Raw genomic sequence first — 21,112 nt, forward strand, 5'->3', positions numbered from 1 at the left:
CTATAAACAGTTCAACAGCTCCCTCAGGTGTCGCATCAAGAACCTGTCTTCCTCGCAAACATAAGATATAATAACATATAAAATATGTCCTTAATAGTAAACTTATATCAATTAGATTTAATCAGATATAATGGTTGAACTTTGAGGTATGTAGTCAGAGCCTGAGGAACCTGGCAGAATAACCCACATTCTACAAGGTTTCCCCAACAAACTGTCACCGTTGTCCAGGAGTATTAGAAAAATGTAACACAACCTCTCCTCAACGCACATGTGCTCTCCCATCTCAAGGTAAAATACTGTTAGATTAAAATTATTATATACTATACATATACGCCATACTTCAATTAATGCTAAAAGATAATCAAAATATAAAGAATAAATTACTCGTTTGATCTAAGAGCAGAAACGTTTGACTACACATTCACAATCAACATTCCACTCAGACTGATTCACACTGGTTCGAGGCAAGCTTGGTTTAGAATTAGAGATACGACACCGGTAATTTAAACATCTGTTTATCTGCAAATCACACCTTAAATCGTAGATCAAAGTGAAGTATTAGACCCGGGACGGAAGTGACAGACCCTGTGTTTTGATCGTTTTATATGGTGCCGTGACCCGGATTCGTAGTGGAGAGTTTTGGACAAGGATCAGCGACTGATTTAAGTTTTCTCAGCCAAACGAACGGGCCCAAATTAACGTAAGCAGAAAACCTCTTCTATAAATTTCTGCATTTAGTTTCGTCTGGCTGAGTTAATCGATGTCTGGTGCTGTTTGAGTTGAATGGGTTGGGGATGGTTCCACTTCTAAGACAAAGAAAAAGATAGCTAGTTTCGGTGTGGTGGGGTGTTCCAATTACGACTCTCGGTCTATATAGTAACTAAAGATTGAATAAAATTGGCTTGGGGATTCTTCCGAGTTGCAAAATGTGCTCTTTTGGCAGGTTATAGAGGCATCTATTTCACCCCTTTAGAGATCGGTTGAACCCCGAGAGTACGGATGAAATGTTTTCTTTAAAAAAGCTTTTCTTGGTTAAATAATCAAGTTTTTTATAAGGTTACACTGCCTTATCAATACTTATATTATGATAAAAAACAAAAACAAACTTTCTTGATTAATGCAACGTGTGTTTTTCAAGTTTTGTGTGGAGAAATTTATAGATAACATTCTTGAATTTCTATTGGGTTAAAAAAGAGAGTTTTTTTCTTGTAAGTTTTGTGCTGCAAATTTTTTTTTTTAGAGAAAGGGTAAAAACAGCTTACTTGGTCTTTACCAAGTTATATGTAAAAGTAGTTTTACGGTTAACTACCGTAAACTTCTATTGGTTGAAAAAGGCGTTTTTTTCTTGTGAATTTCATATAACAAGTTTTTTTCATAAAGAATTTTGGTCAATGTAATATAAGTATTCAAGCGTGTTATTTTGTTATTTATATTTTTTGGGGGGAAAAAAGTATTTCTTGCGACTTTGGTGCGTCAAGTTTTCTGAAACAAGTTGAATTACTCTGGTCGTTTCTTATGTTTACGTTGGTTGCATAGTGAGTACCTATATTGTGATTAAAAAAACAGGCTTCTTGACTAATGAGACGTTAATGCTAATGCATTTTTTCAAGTTTCGTGTGAAGAAATTCTTAAATTTCTATTGGGTTAAGAAAGAGTTTTTTCTTGTAAGTTCTATAAGATTTTTTTTTAAACGGGTAATAACAGCTTTCTTAGTTAATTATTTTTAATCAAGTTATAGGTAAAAGTAGTTTCCTGAACAATTATCTTAGAAACTTCCATTGGGTTAAAAAGGAGTTTTTTGCTTTTGATTTTCAGTTTTCAAGTTTTTTAATAAATGTTGGGTAATATAATATAGGTATTCAAGCATGACAGGTCTCTGTTTCTAGAGAGGGAGACGAACAGTTGGTGTAAAAAATAAATAAAATATAAATAAATAAGGAAAAAAATAAAATATATAAAAAACAAGAAATGGATTTGTCTGAACTACGGGTAAAATCTTCTTGTGGAATAGGATCATGTGGTGCTGTATTGTTTCGCTCTGTAAGTTCATATGTGGAAAGAATGAGTCCGTTGGATTGGAAAAATGTTGTGGAAATGAATGGGCTAAAAAGCAGAGAAAGGTTGGAAATCTGTCTGATTGGGGCCTGCAGATGCCTGAAGAAGATATTCTTGGAGAAACTGTGAAAAACATTACTCTAAGAACTTGAAGTCATTATAAGAGGAGGAGAACAAGCATGTTGTTTAGTGATAAGACTAGCTTTTTTAGAAAAAACAAAAAACTGATAAAGACTGATTTTCTATGCTAATTAAAATGGTAAAACTGAAGTGATGCCGCCAGTGAAAGCTGCTAAAAAGGAAGTTGTTGATGAAAATAATGTAACTGAAAAGCAGATCTAGCACCACCTTACCTAGAAGGTGGAAACCAAAGACTAAATCTACAACTGTAATGTAGCAATAATAACACACAGGCAAGAAATGCTAACAAGAGATCTGGTTGACACTCATAAAAGACACTTAGCAGATCAGTTGAGATAGCAATAAGACAAGTACATTAAAAAAGAAAAAATACAGTGAGAAAGGAAGCGGCAGTGAGAATGAGGAACAAGAAAACATTGTAATTATAGACTTGACCCAGGCACACCACTAAAACCCTCTAAACATAAAGTTAAAACTAGAAAAGGTGAGAAAGGGACACTAAAAGGGAGATCAGATGGATTGGGAACAGGCCTTTATGGACAGTTTCATCTAGTGGTGAAGAGTGGAAGAAAGAGGGATTATACTGATTTCATCTCAGCAACTGTGATGGATGTGCATTACTAACTGAATGTGTTAAGTTGTGTTATTACAGGAAAGGAGATGTTTTAAATCCGACTTGCTGCAGTGCTGTAAGGAGGCTTGAGCAAGTTGTGTTGTGAGGACAGCATGGAACGGAGGACACAGACCCCCTGCTGACATTCCACAGGTTGTAAACAGTTCCACATGAGCCGTGGTGCAGTGGGGGAGATGATGTCAGGCTCATGGGGAGGAGTGACTCCTGTCTCCATCAGTTGTAAGTTGTAAGTAAGGGGAAGAATTTTGAGTAGAAGTGGATGTGTGAATCAGATTGCTGAAATGGTCAGTTAAAAAAGTTCTGTGGATAACTAATGATAAAAATAATTGTTCAGAAGGAAAGATGTTTTTAAGGGCAATATGCACAGATAATTCTAGTTGACTTTGAAAAATAGGTACATTGCATTACATAGCACATGAGATATATATACGTTTTTTTCATCAGGAATTGGTTAATTACATAAGTTGAATTTATCAAAATAGAGTGAAAATGGTTACTCTTGTATCCTTTCTGTTCAATGCTTGAACAATCTCATTTAGAAGGCATGGTTCTGACAGAGAAGTCTAAGTAACATAAATAAATTGTGGCGACATTGATTTGAAAAAGAAACCTAAAAAGATTTAATATAAAATAGATGTCGTTTTTAATTGAATGGTAAAGGAATGATTTCCAAGGTTCAGCACAGGTGAGGTCAGACTGCATAACACCCCAGTTTCAATTCTGCTGAAATATAAGTTTTATGTTTTGCTTTTATTTAACGAATATTTGTAGTCCTCCTTTGCAGGATATTGTTGAAGGAGACAAAGGAAGCCTAAAGACTGACCTAACAAAGGTCATGGAGGATCCAGGTTTGAATTTGCATTCAGGTGGAGATACCTGGAATGGGACACAGCAGGTGGTGGCACTAACAACAGTGCAGAACAGTCACACCACCATAAGAAGAGAACCTGGTTAAATAACATCTTAAGACTCTCACAGGGTTCCACAAGGAGGACTACAGCGGAGACGATGTAGTTAAACAGGGGGAGTTGGATCAAGGTGATCTATGAGATGATCAGATAACAATAGCCCAAAGGACAGGTAACGTAAAAATATGTTATGTGTCCTGTAGGGGAGGTTGATGAATGAATGGAATGAGCAATGAATGAACAGTGGATTCCTGGTTCTATGTCCTAATGGGGGACACATGATAAGAAAAGCAAACAAAAACTAAGAATGAACCTAAAACTTAAACTACACTAACAATAAGAATGAACAACAAAACAAATGGGGTAAAAGAAGATGTATTGTGGTCAGGCTCATACTGCCACATAACAGGCAGAGGGCAGTGGATGTGTGTTTTACTCTCTCCAACCAGGGTCAAAATGTGTGGAGGATATAAAAAATCAAGTCAAGGGAACGCAGGATTTTCTGACCTGGATGAGTATCATCAACAACATTCCCCTATCCGAAGAAACACGCGGATAAGTACATGGGGAAAATACCCAATTTTATTACATAAATAAAAAAAATTCATGGTCAGAGCTACTTCTGAATGAAGCTTATTTGTGTGTAGGTTGAAGAAGATGGATTCGGAGGAGATTGACGAAGACAGATTTCTGGGATCGATTTTTCATCTGCACGCCTGGAATCGGGACATGGACGAAGAGGACCAGCTAGACTACGAGGAGGAACAGTCGGACCGACTGGTGACGAAGGAGAACAGTCATACCGACTATGGAAGAGGAAGAACAGTCAGACCGACTGAAGATGATGATGATGATAATGCTGGTGGACTGGACTACTGAGGAACATGATGGAAGAAATATGAAAGACCACTTCTGAATAGGGGCAGAGCCTTGTGTCACCGATAAAAAAATATTAATATTGCAGACAGATGGTTATACTTTCGGTTATACATATAGCGTGTGCAGGTACATGATGATGTTGTTGGGAAGATGATGAATATTAGATAATTTAGGGGTAATTGATAAAATGTTGCTGCGGAACAACCATTTATTTAGAAATTTGGACTTTTTGTATTATGACCTATAAAGGCCTCGTCAACAGGGGGAGTTGTTAAATTAAAATGATTATTTACTATATGAATACGCCATACTAAAGTTAATGCTAAAAGATAATAAAAATATAAAGTATAAATTACTGATCTAAGAGCGGAACAGTTTGACTACACATTCACAATCAACATTCCACTCAGACTGATTCACACTGGTTCGAGGTAAATTGGATCAGATTCAGAGATACAACACCGGTAATTTAAAACATCTGTTTATCTGCAAATCACACCTTAAATTGCGATCGTAAAGCTTGTATATTTGTTTGACTTGAAGCGGCGAAAAAACATAACCCGTTACACACTCTGGATTGTTCATATTTCTCCAGTGCAGTATAAGACCCGGGACGGAAGTGACGTCGCGTTGGAGCGATGGAACGGACTCCGTGATTTGATGTTTTAATACCTTCGATCTGCTGCAGTTTTTCACTTTTTGAAAGTTCACAGAATCATTATGAACATCAAGTTAATTGAAAGGTGACACTGAAGTCTGTTTGATTTTTTTTTAACTTTGGGGAGTAAATTGTCCTGAGTAAACCCACGCAGGCATGGTAAAGCCACAGGTGCATCAATCTGGAAGCGAACCAGTTGATGTGTGGGAACAATGTCTTCAACATATTATATTCATATCAATAATCATTTATATTTATATCTAAATATTGAATGTGTATTCCTGTGTGACTTTTTAGTGTTTAGTGCGAGAGGGATACCGTGGACATGTCACCAGTCCACACAGGAAAACCACAACTATAACATCGTGGAGCACCAAAGACAGAAGATGACACGAAATCCTTTTAATTTACAAAAAAACAAATCATCATTAACATCATAAAAAGACATATACGTGCAGCAGGTCACTGCATGATCTTGTACTTAAGATACTAACTTGGCCTGTTTATGAAACAGAATACAGGATTATAATATACATTAAAATGAGTAAAGTGTGTGGATGCAGTTCATCAGTGTGGACTCCAGGACCAAACAGTAACAGAAAACTTGGTTTTGTCCTCACAAGAAGAAACAGAGTGGAGATTACTGAGTTTGAAACGTGTCTTTTTTTTTCTCTGCCTGCAATAAAACAAGCACAACATGAATTATTATTGCATCTCAACAACCAGACACTGAGTTGAAAAAGTAAATACTCACTCCAGACACCTCACCAGTCAACTTCAATAATGGGTCAGCGCACACAAACCTTCCAGGAATGTGGAAGCTAGAAGGAGAAAAAAACCACATTAGATGATCATACAAACTAATATAAAAAAAACAAAAACAGCAAAAATGTTTAATTAATCAAGTTTTGTATTTGTTTTAACATTTATTTTTCCAATTTATAGTGTCACTGAAATCCTTTGAGCAACTTATTAACATGCGGAAAACTTATAAAATAGTTTTACTACAGGTGGTAGAAGTAGTATTAGTTTTAGAAGAAGATACAGTTGAAGTAGTAGAAGTGGAAGAGAGTTTTCAGTAAGTGTTTTTGATTGATCAAAGAAGTTGAGGTAGTAACAGTAAAAGTAAAAATAGTAGTAGTGAAAATATTACGAATAGTAATAATGGATTATTATGGATTATTGGGCTATCTAAAAATATAGCCCATTATTAGGTCATATAGACTCTGCTCTCGTAACCTCTCGTTCGCCAAGATTTCAGAAGGGGTAGAACTTTATAAAATAATAACTTCAAAAACAGGTAATGAAGAGGGACTAAATGCATCTTGGAGAGTTGGTCTGAAGAGTTGGGTTTTCACATAAGTAAACAGCAAAGTAGATAAGATTTGAAAATGAGGAAAATACTTTATGTAACATTTCATCACTAATTGTCTACTGAAATAAAATAAACACAGTTTTCAATTTATATACTGTACAATATATGTTGTATAAATCAAAATTAAATAGAGAAATTATGAAAAAACTATGTATATTGTGATTTTCTTTTAGTAATACAGTTTCTAGTTAGCAGTAAGCTAATATAATAATAACTGCAGTAATACAGAAAAGAAACAGGAACCAATAATTCCGCTTGTGTCCAAAAAATCAGTGTTGGTCAACTTCGGTTCCTATAGTGGTATAAGAGACTTGTGTCATCAAATTTGGTTGTAACCAAGTGAAGATAAAGCAAGATTTGCAGATTCTTATGATAACTTTATGATAGTTTACAATAGATATTGACAATAACGGTTATGAGTAGGATCACTTTTTTCTAGGTCAATTACAATTTAACAATAATGTAACCAATGTCACCAAGAGATTTTTCACAAGATGAAATCACCATATTTTCACTTTTACTATGATGCTTTTCAACCAGCAGGCTTAAAAGAGAGAGCTACTTTGCCATAACCGTGGACTTCAGATGCCGTTCCGACATCTATGACATGTCCGTAAGCACGTAGATGTAGATAAGCCGAGCCTGGTCAGGGAAGAGAGGGTTGCCACAGACTGCTATCCATGACAACGACCTGTGGTCGACACTTTCCACCCTCAACGGCTGCCATCTTAGTGACGTAGATGGCGCGAAAATGAAGCTATGTCGCTGACGATACGTCTTCACGGAGCAGATACCGGCGTAAATGTCTCGAGAAAACACTACTTTTACCACGAGAAGACACAGCAACAATAATAACACAATGAAACACAACTTAATAACTTGTTTCAATTGGAGAAATGTGCAGTCAAGTGTAATCAGTGTTAAAAAGTAGTAGAAGAAGAAGCTGTCGAGTAAGTGTGTAGCGACAGTATTTGATTTTAGACAGTATTGCACTGTCGAAATTTGAGCACTGCGCAAGTAAGTGCACTGTCTTACCGTATACTTTAAAGCAGTGAACTTAGATAAGTGCGAAACCTTAGACAAAGCATGTTTCAGATGACTGCTTTAAATCCAAAGGCCTCTGTCCTAGCCAAAGGTCAGCGAAGTGTCCGTGAACACGGTGATGTAGAGGATCTCACAGCAGATGTTTCAAAAATATATGTCGTGTAGATCATTCTTATACTGAGTTTGTGAGAAATGTTTTTTACCATCCATCAGCAATTATCTGACTTACTGGTTTGACTGGATGAGCAGGAGTCAAAAAGAATCCGTTCCATGAAAGAGAAATTGTGTGCCAAGACCGAGAGCTGATGAGCAAGGCACTAGCCAGAAAGTACGGAACAAGAGAGTCTTTAAACCAACCCAGAGAAGAAATGAGGTGAGTTTTCTTCAAAAATAAATCTGAATTCAACTGCCCCTCAACAGAGACATGAGCTGTGATTGAAATGGGTTGCATTGTGATGCAGTTGACTTTAAAGAATTGAAAGGAAATTACATCAAAGCTTCATATTACTTGTGCAATTGTGTGGACATAACAGTGGGTGGAATCATTCTAAAATGTGTCTTCACTTCTGATAAAGCAAGTTTTTTTTTCTGTGAATATCTGAAAGTATTTAACCATTTTTTTTGGTCTGATTGGTCACCGATGACAAGCGACATGAGGTTGAAATAGACATTTTATTTTAATTACTGGCAGACATACAGTAAGTAACACCTCTCTTAAGTGTGGACTGATGCCTAATTCAGACGTCTTCCAGCCTGCTGGTGATTCTGCTTGTGTTTTAGAGTGTGCATCATGCTGTTGTTCTACTGTTGCTACGTTAATAAAGCCTCATCCTGTTGGTTATTTGTCAAGTTTGCATTTTTTGCTCATAATCGTCAAACAAAAGTTTTATATTTTGATACGTACTTTGAATTTTTAAAAGGTTTTGCATTCTTTTATGCCAATGCCAAGAAGAGTATTGAGAGAGAAACAAGACTTACATTTGATAGTTATGACGAAACCCTTTCTCACTTCCTCGCAGATAAGAGGAAACATCACCAAAAAAAACTTTCCATTGGCTCGTCATGTCATTTCTTCTGAAAGATAAAAGAAAAGACGTTGGTGAAGATGTGGGTAAATACAGTTGAAGTTTGCCTTTTAAATGATTTATAAGCTCCTTTTTTTTCTCAGATGGAATTATGGACTAAACCACCAACACAATGCTCTTGTCGTAGGATGATCCCAGGACTACAACCTAATGTGAGAGGAACTCGGACTTTGATCAGACTGAGTTTCCTTCTGCTTCTTTTTACTCGTCCCGTCGTTGGATTTACCCTGAAAAGGTGTCGTATCAGTAGAAACGATGTTATTTGTAAAGAATTAGGACTGACGGAGGTGCCACGAGACATCCCCCCCACCGTGACAGGTTATGACATTTCTTCAAACAAACTGTCAAAGATACAAGTCATGGACTTTAAATATCTTACTTCGCTGATACAGTTAGACATGAATAACAACTCAATATCACAGATAGAAAGTGGCTCGTTCGCTGACTTGACCTCGCTGGAGAAGTTGAACCTGAACAATAACAAGCTCAGACGGCTTGGAGACATATTTAATGGGCTACACAACCTTAAAGAGCTGCGACTCACTAGCAACAGCATCACAACCGTTTCAAATTTGTCATTCAAGCCGCTGACCAGCCTGACAATTTTAGACCTGTCGTATAACCAGCTACAGCAGGTCGACAAAGTTCATCTGATTATTCAGCACCTGCCACATCTGCAGAATCTGGTGATGAAGAAGAATAATCTAATCATTTTTACCACGGAGAAGCTGACGAACAGGTCTTTAAATATCCAGTATCTTGATTTGTCTCAGAATTCTTTGAAAGTCTTCAAAGTCGCCGCAGACGTGTTTCCAAATCTCAGCTGGTTAAATCTTGGCGGGCCTCCGAAGAAGCACAAAATGGAGTGGGACGTGCGGAATGAGACATTTCTTGGCCGCGTCACAACTCTCGACATCGGTGGGCTTTTCTTGTCGGTCAAAGATATGCAAGTAATGCTTGAGAGTTTTAAGTCGTCACTCGTTACCATCCGACTGAACGCGATGAAAGGCAACGTGACGGCGTTTATTAACATTTCCTGCTCGATCCCGACCTTGTCCAAACTGCAAATCCGACGTAACCAGCTGACCTATATATCGTCTAGTCTTTTCAAATCTTGTACGAACATCACAGAGTTAGATCTGGCGGAAAACAGAATTCGAAATATTCTTGAAAACTCGTTTGAGTCCATCAAGAACAGCCTCAGGATACTGACGCTCAGCCAGAACAGGATTCCATCCGTTCCACTGGCTGTACAGAACCTACCAAATCTTTCAGAATTGGATCTGAGCAATAACAACATTTCTTCACTTGGTTGCCATGAATTTGTTAATCTGACAAAACTCAGAATTCTCAGCATGTATCTGAATTCAGTCCCTGATTTATCAACCTGTGCCTTCAAAGGGTTAGACTCACTGCAGGTGTTGAAGCTGCAGTCGAACAAAATTGGAAGACTAAACGGAGCATTCCAAAAAAAATTCCCAAGATTAAGACAGTTGCGTTTGGATTCCAATAAGCTACTGTGCATTAAACCAAGAGCGTTTGTAGGATTGAGGACACTGCAAAATTTATCATTACATCAAAACCAGATAAAGGACATCAAAAATGGCTCATTTTTTGGACTCACTAATCTCACAGATATTCAACTCCAAGGTAACGTCATTGACCAAAACCATCTTAACAGTGGAGCCTTCAATGACCTGATCAATTTAAGAAGATTAGATCTGAGAGAAAACCATGTCAAGTACAAAAATGATTCTAGAATCAGCATTCCGCCGTTTTGGAGGCTTTCCCACCTTGAGACACTGGCCATCCCAGCACAAAACGGCCACGGGAGAGGAACCTTGCCCCGTAACTTTCTGGAAGGGTTAACAAACCTGTTGGCCTTGTACATAAAAAACAGTCTGATCAACTCTCTTCACCTTGACACATTCCAATACACGCCAAAGCTGCAGTTGCTCGACATCAGTTCCAGCGAGCTCTACAACATCACGTCGAGACTCTTTTCCCCAATCAGCAATCTACAGAGTCTTTACATTACGAGAATAAAACTTTCCTCACTTGACTTTCTCACACAAGCCAACCTCACCAAGCTGGAATTTCTTCAAGGAAAGGATAACCAGTATTCTGTTGTTCCTCAAGAAGTGATTCAATCTCTGCCTTCTCTGGTATACCTGGATTTGCAAGGTAACAGCTTCATGTGTGTCTGCGACAATGCATGGTTTCTCCAATGGGTGAAAGAGAATCCTCAAACACAAGTCACTAACGCATACACTTTTCTGTGCAACTACCCGGACGACCTAAAGGGCAAGAAACTGTTAGACCTCGATGTGCAATCTTGCACCGTAGATATAGAATTTATCTACTATGCCATATCTACATCCATCGTCCTTTCATTTCTGCTGGTATCCTTCACCTACCACTTCCTGAGATGGCAACTGTCCTACACCTACCACATCTTCTTGGCGTTCCTCTATGACAAGAAGAACAAACAAAAAAAGGCACCAGAGGAGTATGATGCCTTCATCTCCTACAATGTCCATGATGAGGAGTGGGTTTTCCAGGAGGTGCTGCCCAAACTGGAGGGAGAACAAGGCTGGAAATTGTGTCTGCACCATCGAGACTTTCAGCCAGGTAGGAACTTTTTCATAAAGTCTGCAAGAAAGGTAAAGTTCGATAGTTGGTCTGGATAACAGTGATGGGTTGATGAAGCTTCATCATTTCTAGAGCCCACTTGATGCCACTCTTATAAAAACAACTATAATAATTAAAGCTTGAATCAGTTTGCTAGAAAACAACGTGAGGTAATTGAAAACAATGTAGAGCAGTATCAACCCATCACTACTGGAGAAGGTTAAGTAGTGATGACCTAATGGACCGTTTGTTACAAAGTCCACCAGATGACACTATGTTCTCAAAAACCATTGGGTTTAAACAGAAATGGTAATAAAACCTAACATAATATTTAAACACAGCACATGTTTATTCTTATTCACTCTGAAGGGTCAGCAGTCAAACAAATAACTTCAGAAACCACAACAATCTGATATGAAACTGCCAGCATATGTGATATTTGTCCTGTTTTGGTTTTCCTGGAACTATGTCTTTACACTTTGCAAGAACCTTTTGAGATACTTCCTCTGCCCTGTGATGACTGCGTCCAGTGACTGAACCATGTTTTAATCTCTAATCTTTAATGTATTTTGGATTAAGGATTAGTGTTTACTCACTAGTGATGGAGTCACTTTATATTTGAGCTCACTTTGAGACTTCATTACAACAATGAATATAATTATGACTGATTAAATTAAAACTATAAAAATTGATATGTTTTTTGGGTAAATTTGAGAGAAGATATGTTCATCCTTGGATCTTATGGAAGTTTACGGATAAAAACTTTCATCTCGACAGATTGTATTATCATTGAACTTGCATCCGTTGCTGGTCAAAATTAAATAAATACAATTTTCATCACACCGAACAAATTCACAAAAACAAAAATGTGTTTTTACTTTTTGTCCCCACATTTTATTGCAAGTAAATATGCAATAAAACACTCCAGTTCTGATAGAAGTTTTTCAAACTGTGCCGAAGCAGGTTGTTGGACTCACGTTGGACTCACACAGATGTGGGAGATAAGATGACACCTTAAGTCTTAAACCCTGGAATCTTATACTTACTACTTCATCATAGTTCACATTCATCTGAAATAGAGTGTTGTGGATTTTCCTTGCGCTACACTAGGGCGTCCTCTGGTGGACTCTACTTCAATGACTTAAACAAGAAAGATCTTTCCTTCTTGTGGATCCACAGGTCGACCTATCATTGACAACATCACAGACGCCATCTACGCGAGCCGGAAGACCATCTGTGTGATCAGCCAGAGATACCTGGAGAGTGAGTGGTGCTCCAGAGAGCTGCAGATTGCCAGGTAAGCCTGTTTTCTTGGGAAGGGACACATTACATTATGTGACTCTCAGCAGCCCTCAATCTGAAGGAAAGATAAAAGCTCAATTGTAATTATGACATAATAAAGAATAAAGCTAAAAGGCGTATGGCATATTGAAATTGATTCCACTTGAAATGTTTGTAAAGTAATTTGACATTCAAAGGTGTCCATATGTTTTCCTAGCTTCCGTCTGTTCGACGAGAGGAAGGACGTGCTGATCCTGGTGTTCCTCGAGGAGATCCCCTTCGCTCAGCTGTCCCCCTACTATCGCATGAGGAAGCTGCTGAAGAAGAAGACGTACCTGAGCTGGCCTTACGCCGGAGAAGGAGCCGAACTCTTCTGGGAGAAACTTCGTCAGGCTCTCTCCAGGCCTACAGACAACCTCACTGAGGAGCAGCTGCACCTCACTGTGAGGGAGTTGCCAACGGTGTGACTTGGGAGATCACTTGATGATGAAGATATATCCTCAGATTGATCCATATATATATGTACTCATTGCTGGGTTAAATTATATATCCTCATTTTATGTACTCAATTGTTTACATTGATAATGTTATCTTTTATTCAGAGTTCAAACATTCTTGTATTTTATCTTTTAACAACTTGTTTCTGCTAGCATTGACAGAGACCTCTGTGCGACAATAGTTCCAAACTGTGAAAGATATATGTGTTGGAAGTAGGATGGCATCCTCTCCATGTTGAGATAGGAAGCATGAACGATCTTAAAATGTCATGACCCAGAATTGATGGTCTACAGACCTGGTTTGAGATAAGAAGTGTGAAGGAAGACTGAAGATTCATTGTTTAGGTCAGTGTTTAGGTCAAGGTATGAATACAACATCTGTTGTTCATAATGGAGTCAGATGTTGAAAAACATCCCGTACGTTGTAATTGTAAGTAAGTAAGTATATTTATTTATATAGCGCTTTTCGAGACCAGGGTCACAAAGCGCTTAAACAATCAAAACAATACTCAAAAAAGTACATACTTTAAAGATCAAGATAATACTGAGAACAACACAGGAGTTCGAGAAATTCAAGGAAAAGCCTGAACAAATAGAAACGTCTTAAGATGTTTCTTAAAGGAGTCAGTAGATCCATCAAGCGCAAAGAGAGAGGAAGATCGTTGTATACTCAACTTACTTCACGTGTCCTGAGGTCTTTAAAAGAAGGGACATACTAAGAGGTTTTCAGCCACTCTCTGGAAGGATCTGGTGGGTGAACCAGGATTTCGGACAGAGACTGGACCGAGCGCTCGAACTTCTGGTATTTCTGAATAATTTGCATTCTTTGTTAACCGTTGTATTTAAGGTCTTGTATGGCCTACTTTTGTAATCATTCTTTGTTATTAATAAATCCACTGTTTTAGTTCTAAATGTTACTCTTCCTTGGATCAAACGAATGTGCAGAACTGACAGGAAGGAGTTTTTGAGTTCTCTTTAATGAAAAACAGATCCTGAGCACACAAAACACAAAGCACCTGTGTTCTGTATGTCCTTAAATAATAAACTCATATCAATTGGATTTAATTGGATTTAACGCTTCAACTTTGAGGTATGTAGTCACAGCCTGAAGTACCTGGCAGAATAACCCACAGTCTACAAGGTTTCCCCAACGAACTGTCACCGTTGTCCAGGAGTATTAGAAAAATGTAACACAACATCTGCTCAAAGCACATGTGCTCTCCCATCTCAAGGTAAAATACCTTCAATCTGCTGCAGTTTTTCACTTTTTGAAAGTTCACAGAATCATTATGAACATCAAGATAATTGAAAGGTGACACTCAGGTCTGTAAGGGAGAAGAGAAGTTGAACTTTGTTTGATTTTTTTTTAACTTTGGGGAGTAAATTGTCCTGAGTAAACCCACGCAGTTATAGTGAGAAAAAATAACTCCACACAGAAAGGCCACAGGTGCATCAAGTTGGAAGCGAACCAGTTGATGTGTGGGAACAATGTATTCAACATATCATATTAATATCAATAATAGTTTATATTTATATCTTAATATTGAATGTGTATTCCTGTGTTTTTAGTGTTTAGTGCGAGAGGGATACCGGGGACATGTCACCAGTCCACACAGGAAAACCACGACTATAACATCGTGGAGCACCAAAGACAGAAGATGACACGAATGATAAAAGCTTTGAAATACTTTAATTTACAAAAAAACAAATCGTCAATAACATTATAAAAAGACATATACATGCAGCAGGTCACTGCTTGATCTTGTACTTAAGATACTAACTTGGCCTGTTTATGAAACAGAATACAGGATTATAATATACATTAAAATGAGTAAAGTGTGTGGATGCAGTTCATCAGTGTGGACTCCAGGAACAAACAGTAACAGAAAACTTGGTATTGGTCCTCACAAGAAGAAACAGAGTGGAGATTACTGAGTTTGAAACGTGTCTTTTTTTTCTCTGCCTGCAATAAAACAAGCACAACATGAATTATTATTGCATCTCAACAACCAGACACTGAGTTGAAAAAGTAAATACTCACTCCAGACACCTCACCAGTCTTTGGGTCAACTTCAATAATGGGTCAGCGCACACAAACCTTCCAGGAATGTGGAAGCTAGAAGGAGAAAAAAAGCACATTAGATGATCATACAGTATAGTTTTACTACAGGTGGTAGAACTAGTATTAGTTTTAGAAGAAGATACAGTCAAAGTAGTAGAAGTGGAATAGAGACATCAGTAAGTGTTTGTTGATTAATTAAAGAAGTTGAGGTAGTAACAGTAAAAGTAGTAATAGTAGTAGCAGTAGTATTACTAATAGTAATAATGGATTATTATGGATAATCGTGCTATCTAAAAATAAAACATTGAGTTTCGTTGAAGTTATTATTACGTTTTTATGTCTTATTGTATACTGTAGTATACAGTAGTAGTTGTAGTACCAGCATTAATAGTAGAGGCAGTAGTAGTGATAGTAGTAAGAGCATCAGTAGTAGTTGTAGTAGCAGCAGTAATAGTATAGTTTTAAAGACAGAACTTACATGACAGCGTCGATGTCGCAGGACTTGTTGATGGTCTGGATAGAGTATCCTAGCAACCGATTGCAGGACCACAAGCGCCTCACGTAGCTCAAACAACAGCTGGCTGCAACATATTCAACAAATCATCATTGGATGAGATCTTCATAGTTGACGTCCAGGAGCAACAAACCTGCATCAGTGCTCTGGACGAGAGAGCTGAGGATGAGGAGGCAGCAGACGGCCGAGAAGACTCTCACTTTGTCACCGGCCATACTTCTCAGAGGAGTGATGTTGCTGAGCTTCAGGTGTGTTGGAAGAGTGATGCGGACGACAGCGCGCAGGCTGATTAAATAGGAAGGTGTGGGGAATTCCCTCAATGTGATTGTGAAATGACATGTGCAGGTGAGGCTGGGAGCAGTCATGAGGGAGAGTGTTCTGAAAAAGAACATGTAACTTCCCAACTTCACTGTCTCTCTCTCAACACAGGCGGACATGCTTTTAAAAATGAGCTCAAACATGTTTTTGTTCCTGCTACAAGACAATGAGAAATACATAACATAAATATTAGGGAGAAGTCGGAGAATACTTCAGCTGCGATCACTCTATTAGAACTCATTGAACTCATTGAATTGATACATATTTGTGCTAATGCTAACTGTAGTTATTGAAGGTTTTATATATAACTACAAAAAGTACTGCAAGGATTGAGAAGAGGTAGAATTGGATATAGTAAATAAAAAATAGGAGTGGAACCTGGAAGAAAAGAAAAAGTTTTAGTAACTATTGATATTATTAGTACTTGGTAAGAGTAGTAGTAACAGCAACACAGTGACAGTAGTAGTTGTAACAGTTGCAGTAATATGTAAGTTGTCACGGTTTGTATGGAGCAAAACAAAAGTGCAAGTGAAGAAATCTCAAAGGTGCTGTACAATATAAATACAATTTAATACAAACAAGTCTCACGCAATAACATTCAATGTCCACAATCTCATCATCTTGACAATGAACGAAGATGCCAATATCTCATGAATGTCTATATTTCCAAAAGCCAAATCTTCCGCCAACCAGGGAATGAAAGAGGAAAGAAGGGAAAAAAACAGGGAACCATACACATGAAATACTTTGATCTGGTACTGTGCTCTGGAAGTTGAGGGTAGATTTACTGCAGTTGCTGATCAGCTTCTGTGCCTTTAGTCAGGTGCATATGGAGAGAAGATCAATTTCAGGAAAGAAACTATACAAAACTAATGAAAAGAAAACACGACAGTAGTAAGAATAAAAGTAGTAACATAAACAGCAGTATTTGTTGCAGTACCATTAACAATAGTAGTGGTTGCAGTAACATTAGTAGTTAGTTAGTTACAGTTTAACGGTAGTAGATTCAAACAGTAGCAGTAGTAGTAATAATACAAGTAGAAACATTACAATAGTAACAGTAACAATAGTATTAGTATTAGCAGCAAACGTAACAGCAGTAACAATAAAAGTAGCAACAATAAAAATAGTAACAAAAGAAAATAGCCACAGTAACAGTATTAAAAACACTAGGAACAATATCTGTAGTAATAATAACAACTGTAATAAAAGTATCAGTTCTGACATTAACAATAGTAACAGCAGCAACAGTATCACTAGTAAAAGTCACAACATTAACAGTAGTAACACTTGCAATAGTAAAAATAGTTACAGTGTCAATGAAAACAATTGTAACAGTAACAGTAGAAACACTCACACTAGAGAGTGAGAGTAGCAACAGTAAAATAAGTAACAATAAAACATTAACAGTAATAACAGTGACAATAGTAGCACAAACAGAAGTAACAGTAGTAACAGTAATTGTATCATTAAAAATGGTAACAATGTAAACGGTAACAAAAACAAAACATAAGTAGAAACAATAACAGAAAGAGGTACAATAGTAACAATAACTGTAGTAACACTGAGGTAATATTAGCAAAAATAGCAAAAATAGAAAATAGTAACAGCAGTAACAGTGACAACAGTAACACTAATAGTAACAATAGTAATAATTGAAGTAGAAACAGTAAACATAGTAACAATAAGAGCAGTATCAGTAACAGAAGTAACAGAAGTAACAGAAAAGGCAGTTACTATAGCAACAGACATGTTAGTAACAGTAGTACTCATGGGCAGTCTATGGCAGTAGAGGAGCTACAGTAGAATTAGAATAAAAACTCAAAAGAAAGAATTGAGGGGAGTGAAATGTTTGACTCTCTGGCACTGGCAAGTTACTGAATAACTTCTCTCATGAGTGTTTGGGAATTGCACACCGGCACCCGGACCTATAGTGCGAATCTGACCGTGACTGACAGTTGACACAATGACTTCAAGTACTTGTGCATGTGAGGAGGAAACTTAATTGTGGTTATCCTGTTGGTTTCTTACTGCTTGTCATCATAGTTCACATTCATCTGTAATAGATTGTTGTGGATTTTCCTTGCGCTACACTAGGGCGCCCTCTGGTGGACTCTACTTCAATGACTTAAACAAGAAAGATCTTTCCTTCTTGTGGATCCACAGGTCGTCAACTATCATTGACAATATCACAGACGCCATCTACGCGAGCCGGAAGACCATCTGTGTGATCAGCCGGAGATACCTGGAGAGTGAGTGGTGCTCCAGAGAGCTGCAGATTGCCAGGTAAGCCTGTTTTCTTGGGAAGAGACACATTACATTATGTGACTCTCAAGCTGAAGGAAAGAGAAAAGCTCAATTGTAATTATGACATAATAAAGAATCATCACAAATAACATATTGCAATTTATTCCACTTGAAATGTTTGTAAAGTAATTTGACTGTTAAACATTCAAATGTGTCCATATTTGTTTTCCTAGCTTCCGTCTGTTTGACGAGAGGAAGGACGTGCTGATCCTGGTGTTCCTCGAGGAGATCCCCTTCAATCAGCTGTCCCCCTACTATCCCATGAGGAAGCTGCTGAAGAAGAAGACGTACCTGTGCTGGCCAGAGAAGGAGCCGAACTCTTCTGGGAGAAACTTTTCCAGGCTCCCTCCAGGCCTACAGACAACCTCGCTGAGGAGCAGCCTCACAAACAGATCCTGAGCACACAAGACACATAACTATAAACAGTTCAACAGCTCCCTCAGGTGTCGCATCAAGAACCTGTCTTCCTCGCAAACATAAGATATAATAACATTTAAAATATGTCCTTAATAGTAAACTTATATCAATTAGATTTAATCAGATATAATGGTTGAACTTTGAGGTATGTAGTCAGAGCCTGAGGAACCTGGCAGAATAACCCACATTCTACAAGGTTTCCCCAACAAACTGTCACCGTTGTCCAGGAGTATTAGAAAAATGTAACACAACCTCTCCTCAACGCACATGTGCTCTCCCATCTCAAGGTAAAATACTGTTAGATTAAAATTATTATATACTATACATATACGCCATACTTAAATTAATGCTAAAAGATAATCAAAATATAAAGAATAAATTACTCGTTTGATCTAAGAGCAGAAACGTTTGACTACACATTCACAATCAACATTCCACTCAGACTGATTCACACTGGTTCGAGGCAAGCTTGGTTTAGAATTAGAGATACGACACCGGTAATTTAAACATCTGTTTATCTGCAAATCACACCTTAAATCGTAGATCAAAGTGAAGTATTAGACCCGGGACGGAAGTGACAGACCCTGTGTTTTGATCGTTTTATATGGTGCCGTGACCCGGATTCGTAGTGGAGAGTTTTGGACAAGGATCAGCGACTGATTTAAGTTTTCTCAGCCAAACGAACGGCCCAAATTACCTAAGCAGAAAACCTCTTCTATAAATTTCTGCATTTAGTTTCGTCTGGCTGAGTTAATCGATGTCTGGTGCTGTTTGAGTTGAATGGGTTGGGGATGGTTCCACTTCTAAGACAAAGAAAAATATAGCTAGTTTCGGTGTGGTGGGGTGTTCCATTACGACTCTCGGTCTATATAGTAACTAAAGATTGAATAAAATTGGCTTGGGGATTCTTCCGAGTTGCAAAATGTGCTCTTTTGGCAGGTTATAGAGGCATCTATTTCACCCCTTTAGAGATCGGTTGAACCCCGAGAGTACGGATGAAATGTTTTCTTTAAAAAAGCTTTTCTTGGTTAAATAATCAAGTTTTTTATAAGGTTACACTGCCTTATCAATACTTATATTATGATAAAAAACAAAAACAAACTTTCTTGATTAATGCAACGTGTGTTTTTCAAGTTTTGTGTGGAGAAATTTATAGATAACATTCTTGAATTTCTATTGGGTTAAAAAAGAGAGTTTTTTTCTTGTAAGTTTTGTGCTGCAAATTTTTTTTTTTAGAGAAAGGGTAAAAACAGCTTACTTGGTCTTTACCAAGTTATATGTAAAAGTAGTTTTACGGTTAACTACCGTAAACTTCTATTGGTTGAAAAAGGCGTTTTTTTCTTGTGAATTTCATATAACAAGTTTTTTTCATAAAGAATTTTGGTCAATGTAATATAAGTATTCAAGCGTGTTATTTTGTTATTTATATTTTTTGGGGGGAAAAAAGTATTTCTTGCGACTTTGGTGCGTCAAGTTTTCTGAAACAAGTTGAATTACTCTGGTCGTTTCTTATGTTTACGTTGGTTGCAAAGTGAGTACCTATATTGTGATTAAAAAAACAGGCTTCTTGACTAATGAGACGTTAATGCTAATGCGTGTTTTTTCAAGTTTCGTGTGAAGAAATTCTTAAATTTCTATTGGGTTAAGAAAGAGTTTTTTCTTGTAAGTTCTATAAGATTTTTTTTTAAACGGGTAATAACAGCTTTCTTAGTTAATTATTTTTAATCAAGTTATAGGTAAAAGTAGTTTCCTGAACAATTATCTTAGAAACTTCCATTGGGTTAAAAAGGAGTTTTTTGCTTTTGATTTTCAGTTTTCAAGTTTTTTAATAAATGTTGGGTAATATAATATAGGTATTCAAGCATGACAGGTCTCTGTTTCTAGAGAGGGAGACGAACAGTTGGTGTAAAAAATAAATAAAATATAAATAAATAAGGAAAAAAATAAAATATATAAAAAACAAGAAATGGATTTGTCTGAACTACGGGTAAAATCTTCTTGTGGAATAGGATCATGTGGTGCTGTATTGTTTCGCTCTGTAAGTTCATATGTGGAAAGAATGAGTCCGTTGGATTGGAAAAATGTTGTGGAAATGAATGGGCTAAAAAGCAGAGAAAGGTTGGAAATCTGTCTGATTGGGGCCTGCAGATGCCTGAAGAAGATATTCTTGGAGAAACTGTGAAAAACATTACTCTAAGAACTTGAAGTCATTATAAGAGGAGGAGAACAAGCATGTTGTTTAGTGATAAGACTAGCTTTTTTAGAAAAAACAAAAAACTGATAAAGACTGATTTTCTATGCTAATT

At 37.3% G+C, this 21,112-nt stretch overlaps 2 protein-coding genes and 1 pseudogene across 2 annotated transcripts; 2 read left to right on the forward strand and 1 right to left on the reverse strand.

Annotated features, from left to right (window-relative positions):
- The first annotated feature begins 8,717 nt into the window (after positions 1-8,717).
- On the forward strand, positions 8,718-14,100 carry LOC148082272 (uncharacterized). Its single transcript, XM_087789414.1, has 4 exons — positions 8,718-8,801; positions 8,863-11,410; positions 12,590-12,707; positions 12,909-14,100. Exons 1-4 carry the CDS (start codon positions 8,757-8,759, stop codon positions 13,156-13,158), a joined length of 2,961 nt encoding a protein of 986 aa, XP_087645540.1. The 5' UTR covers positions 8,718-8,756; the 3' UTR covers positions 13,159-14,100.
- A 942-nt stretch (positions 14,101-15,042) lies between these two features.
- LOC148082273 (C-C motif chemokine 20-like) lies at positions 15,043-16,011 on the reverse strand. The gene is made up of 4 exons (XM_087790202.1): positions 15,898-16,011; positions 15,729-15,831; positions 15,230-15,304; positions 15,043-15,151 (listed from the first exon to the last, which is right to left on the reverse strand). Exons 1-4 carry the CDS (start codon positions 15,977-15,979, stop codon positions 15,043-15,045), a joined length of 369 nt encoding a protein of 122 aa, XP_087646328.1. The 5' UTR covers positions 15,980-16,011.
- Positions 16,012-16,101: 90 nt separating this feature from the next.
- LOC148082274 (toll-like receptor 13) lies at positions 16,102-18,805 on the forward strand (annotated as a pseudogene).
- Positions 18,806-21,112: the final 2,307 nt, after the last annotated feature.

Source organism: Callionymus lyra, chromosome 4 (assembly GCF_982586985.1).
Source record: "Callionymus lyra chromosome 4, fCalLyr1.hap1.1, whole genome shotgun sequence".
Classification (NCBI taxonomy): Eukaryota; Metazoa; Chordata; class Actinopteri; order Syngnathiformes; family Callionymidae; genus Callionymus; species Callionymus lyra.

Coding starts and splice junctions, on each gene's coding strand:
- LOC148082272 (XM_087789414.1), top strand. CDS start 8,757: ATGTCATTTCTTCTGAAAGATAAAAGAAAAGACGTTGGTGAAGAT. Junction 8,802..8,862: donor GAAAAGACGTTGGTGAAGAT/GTGGGTAAATAC, acceptor TTTTTTTCTCAG/ATGGAATTATGGACTAAACC. Junction 12,708..12,908: donor AGAGAGCTGCAGATTGCCAG/GTAAGCCTGTTT, acceptor ATGTTTTCCTAG/CTTCCGTCTGTTCGACGAGA.
- LOC148082273 (XM_087790202.1), bottom strand. CDS start 15,979: ATGGCCGGTGACAAAGTGAGAGTCTTCTCGGCCGTCTGCTGCCTCCTC. Junction 15,832..15,897: donor CGTCCAGAGCACTGATGCAG/GTTTGTTGCTCC, acceptor AATATGTTGCAG/CCAGCTGTTGTTTGAGCTAC. Junction 15,305..15,728: donor TGCGACATCGACGCTGTCAT/GTAAGTTCTGTC, acceptor TTCTCCTTCTAG/CTTCCACATTCCTGGAAGGT.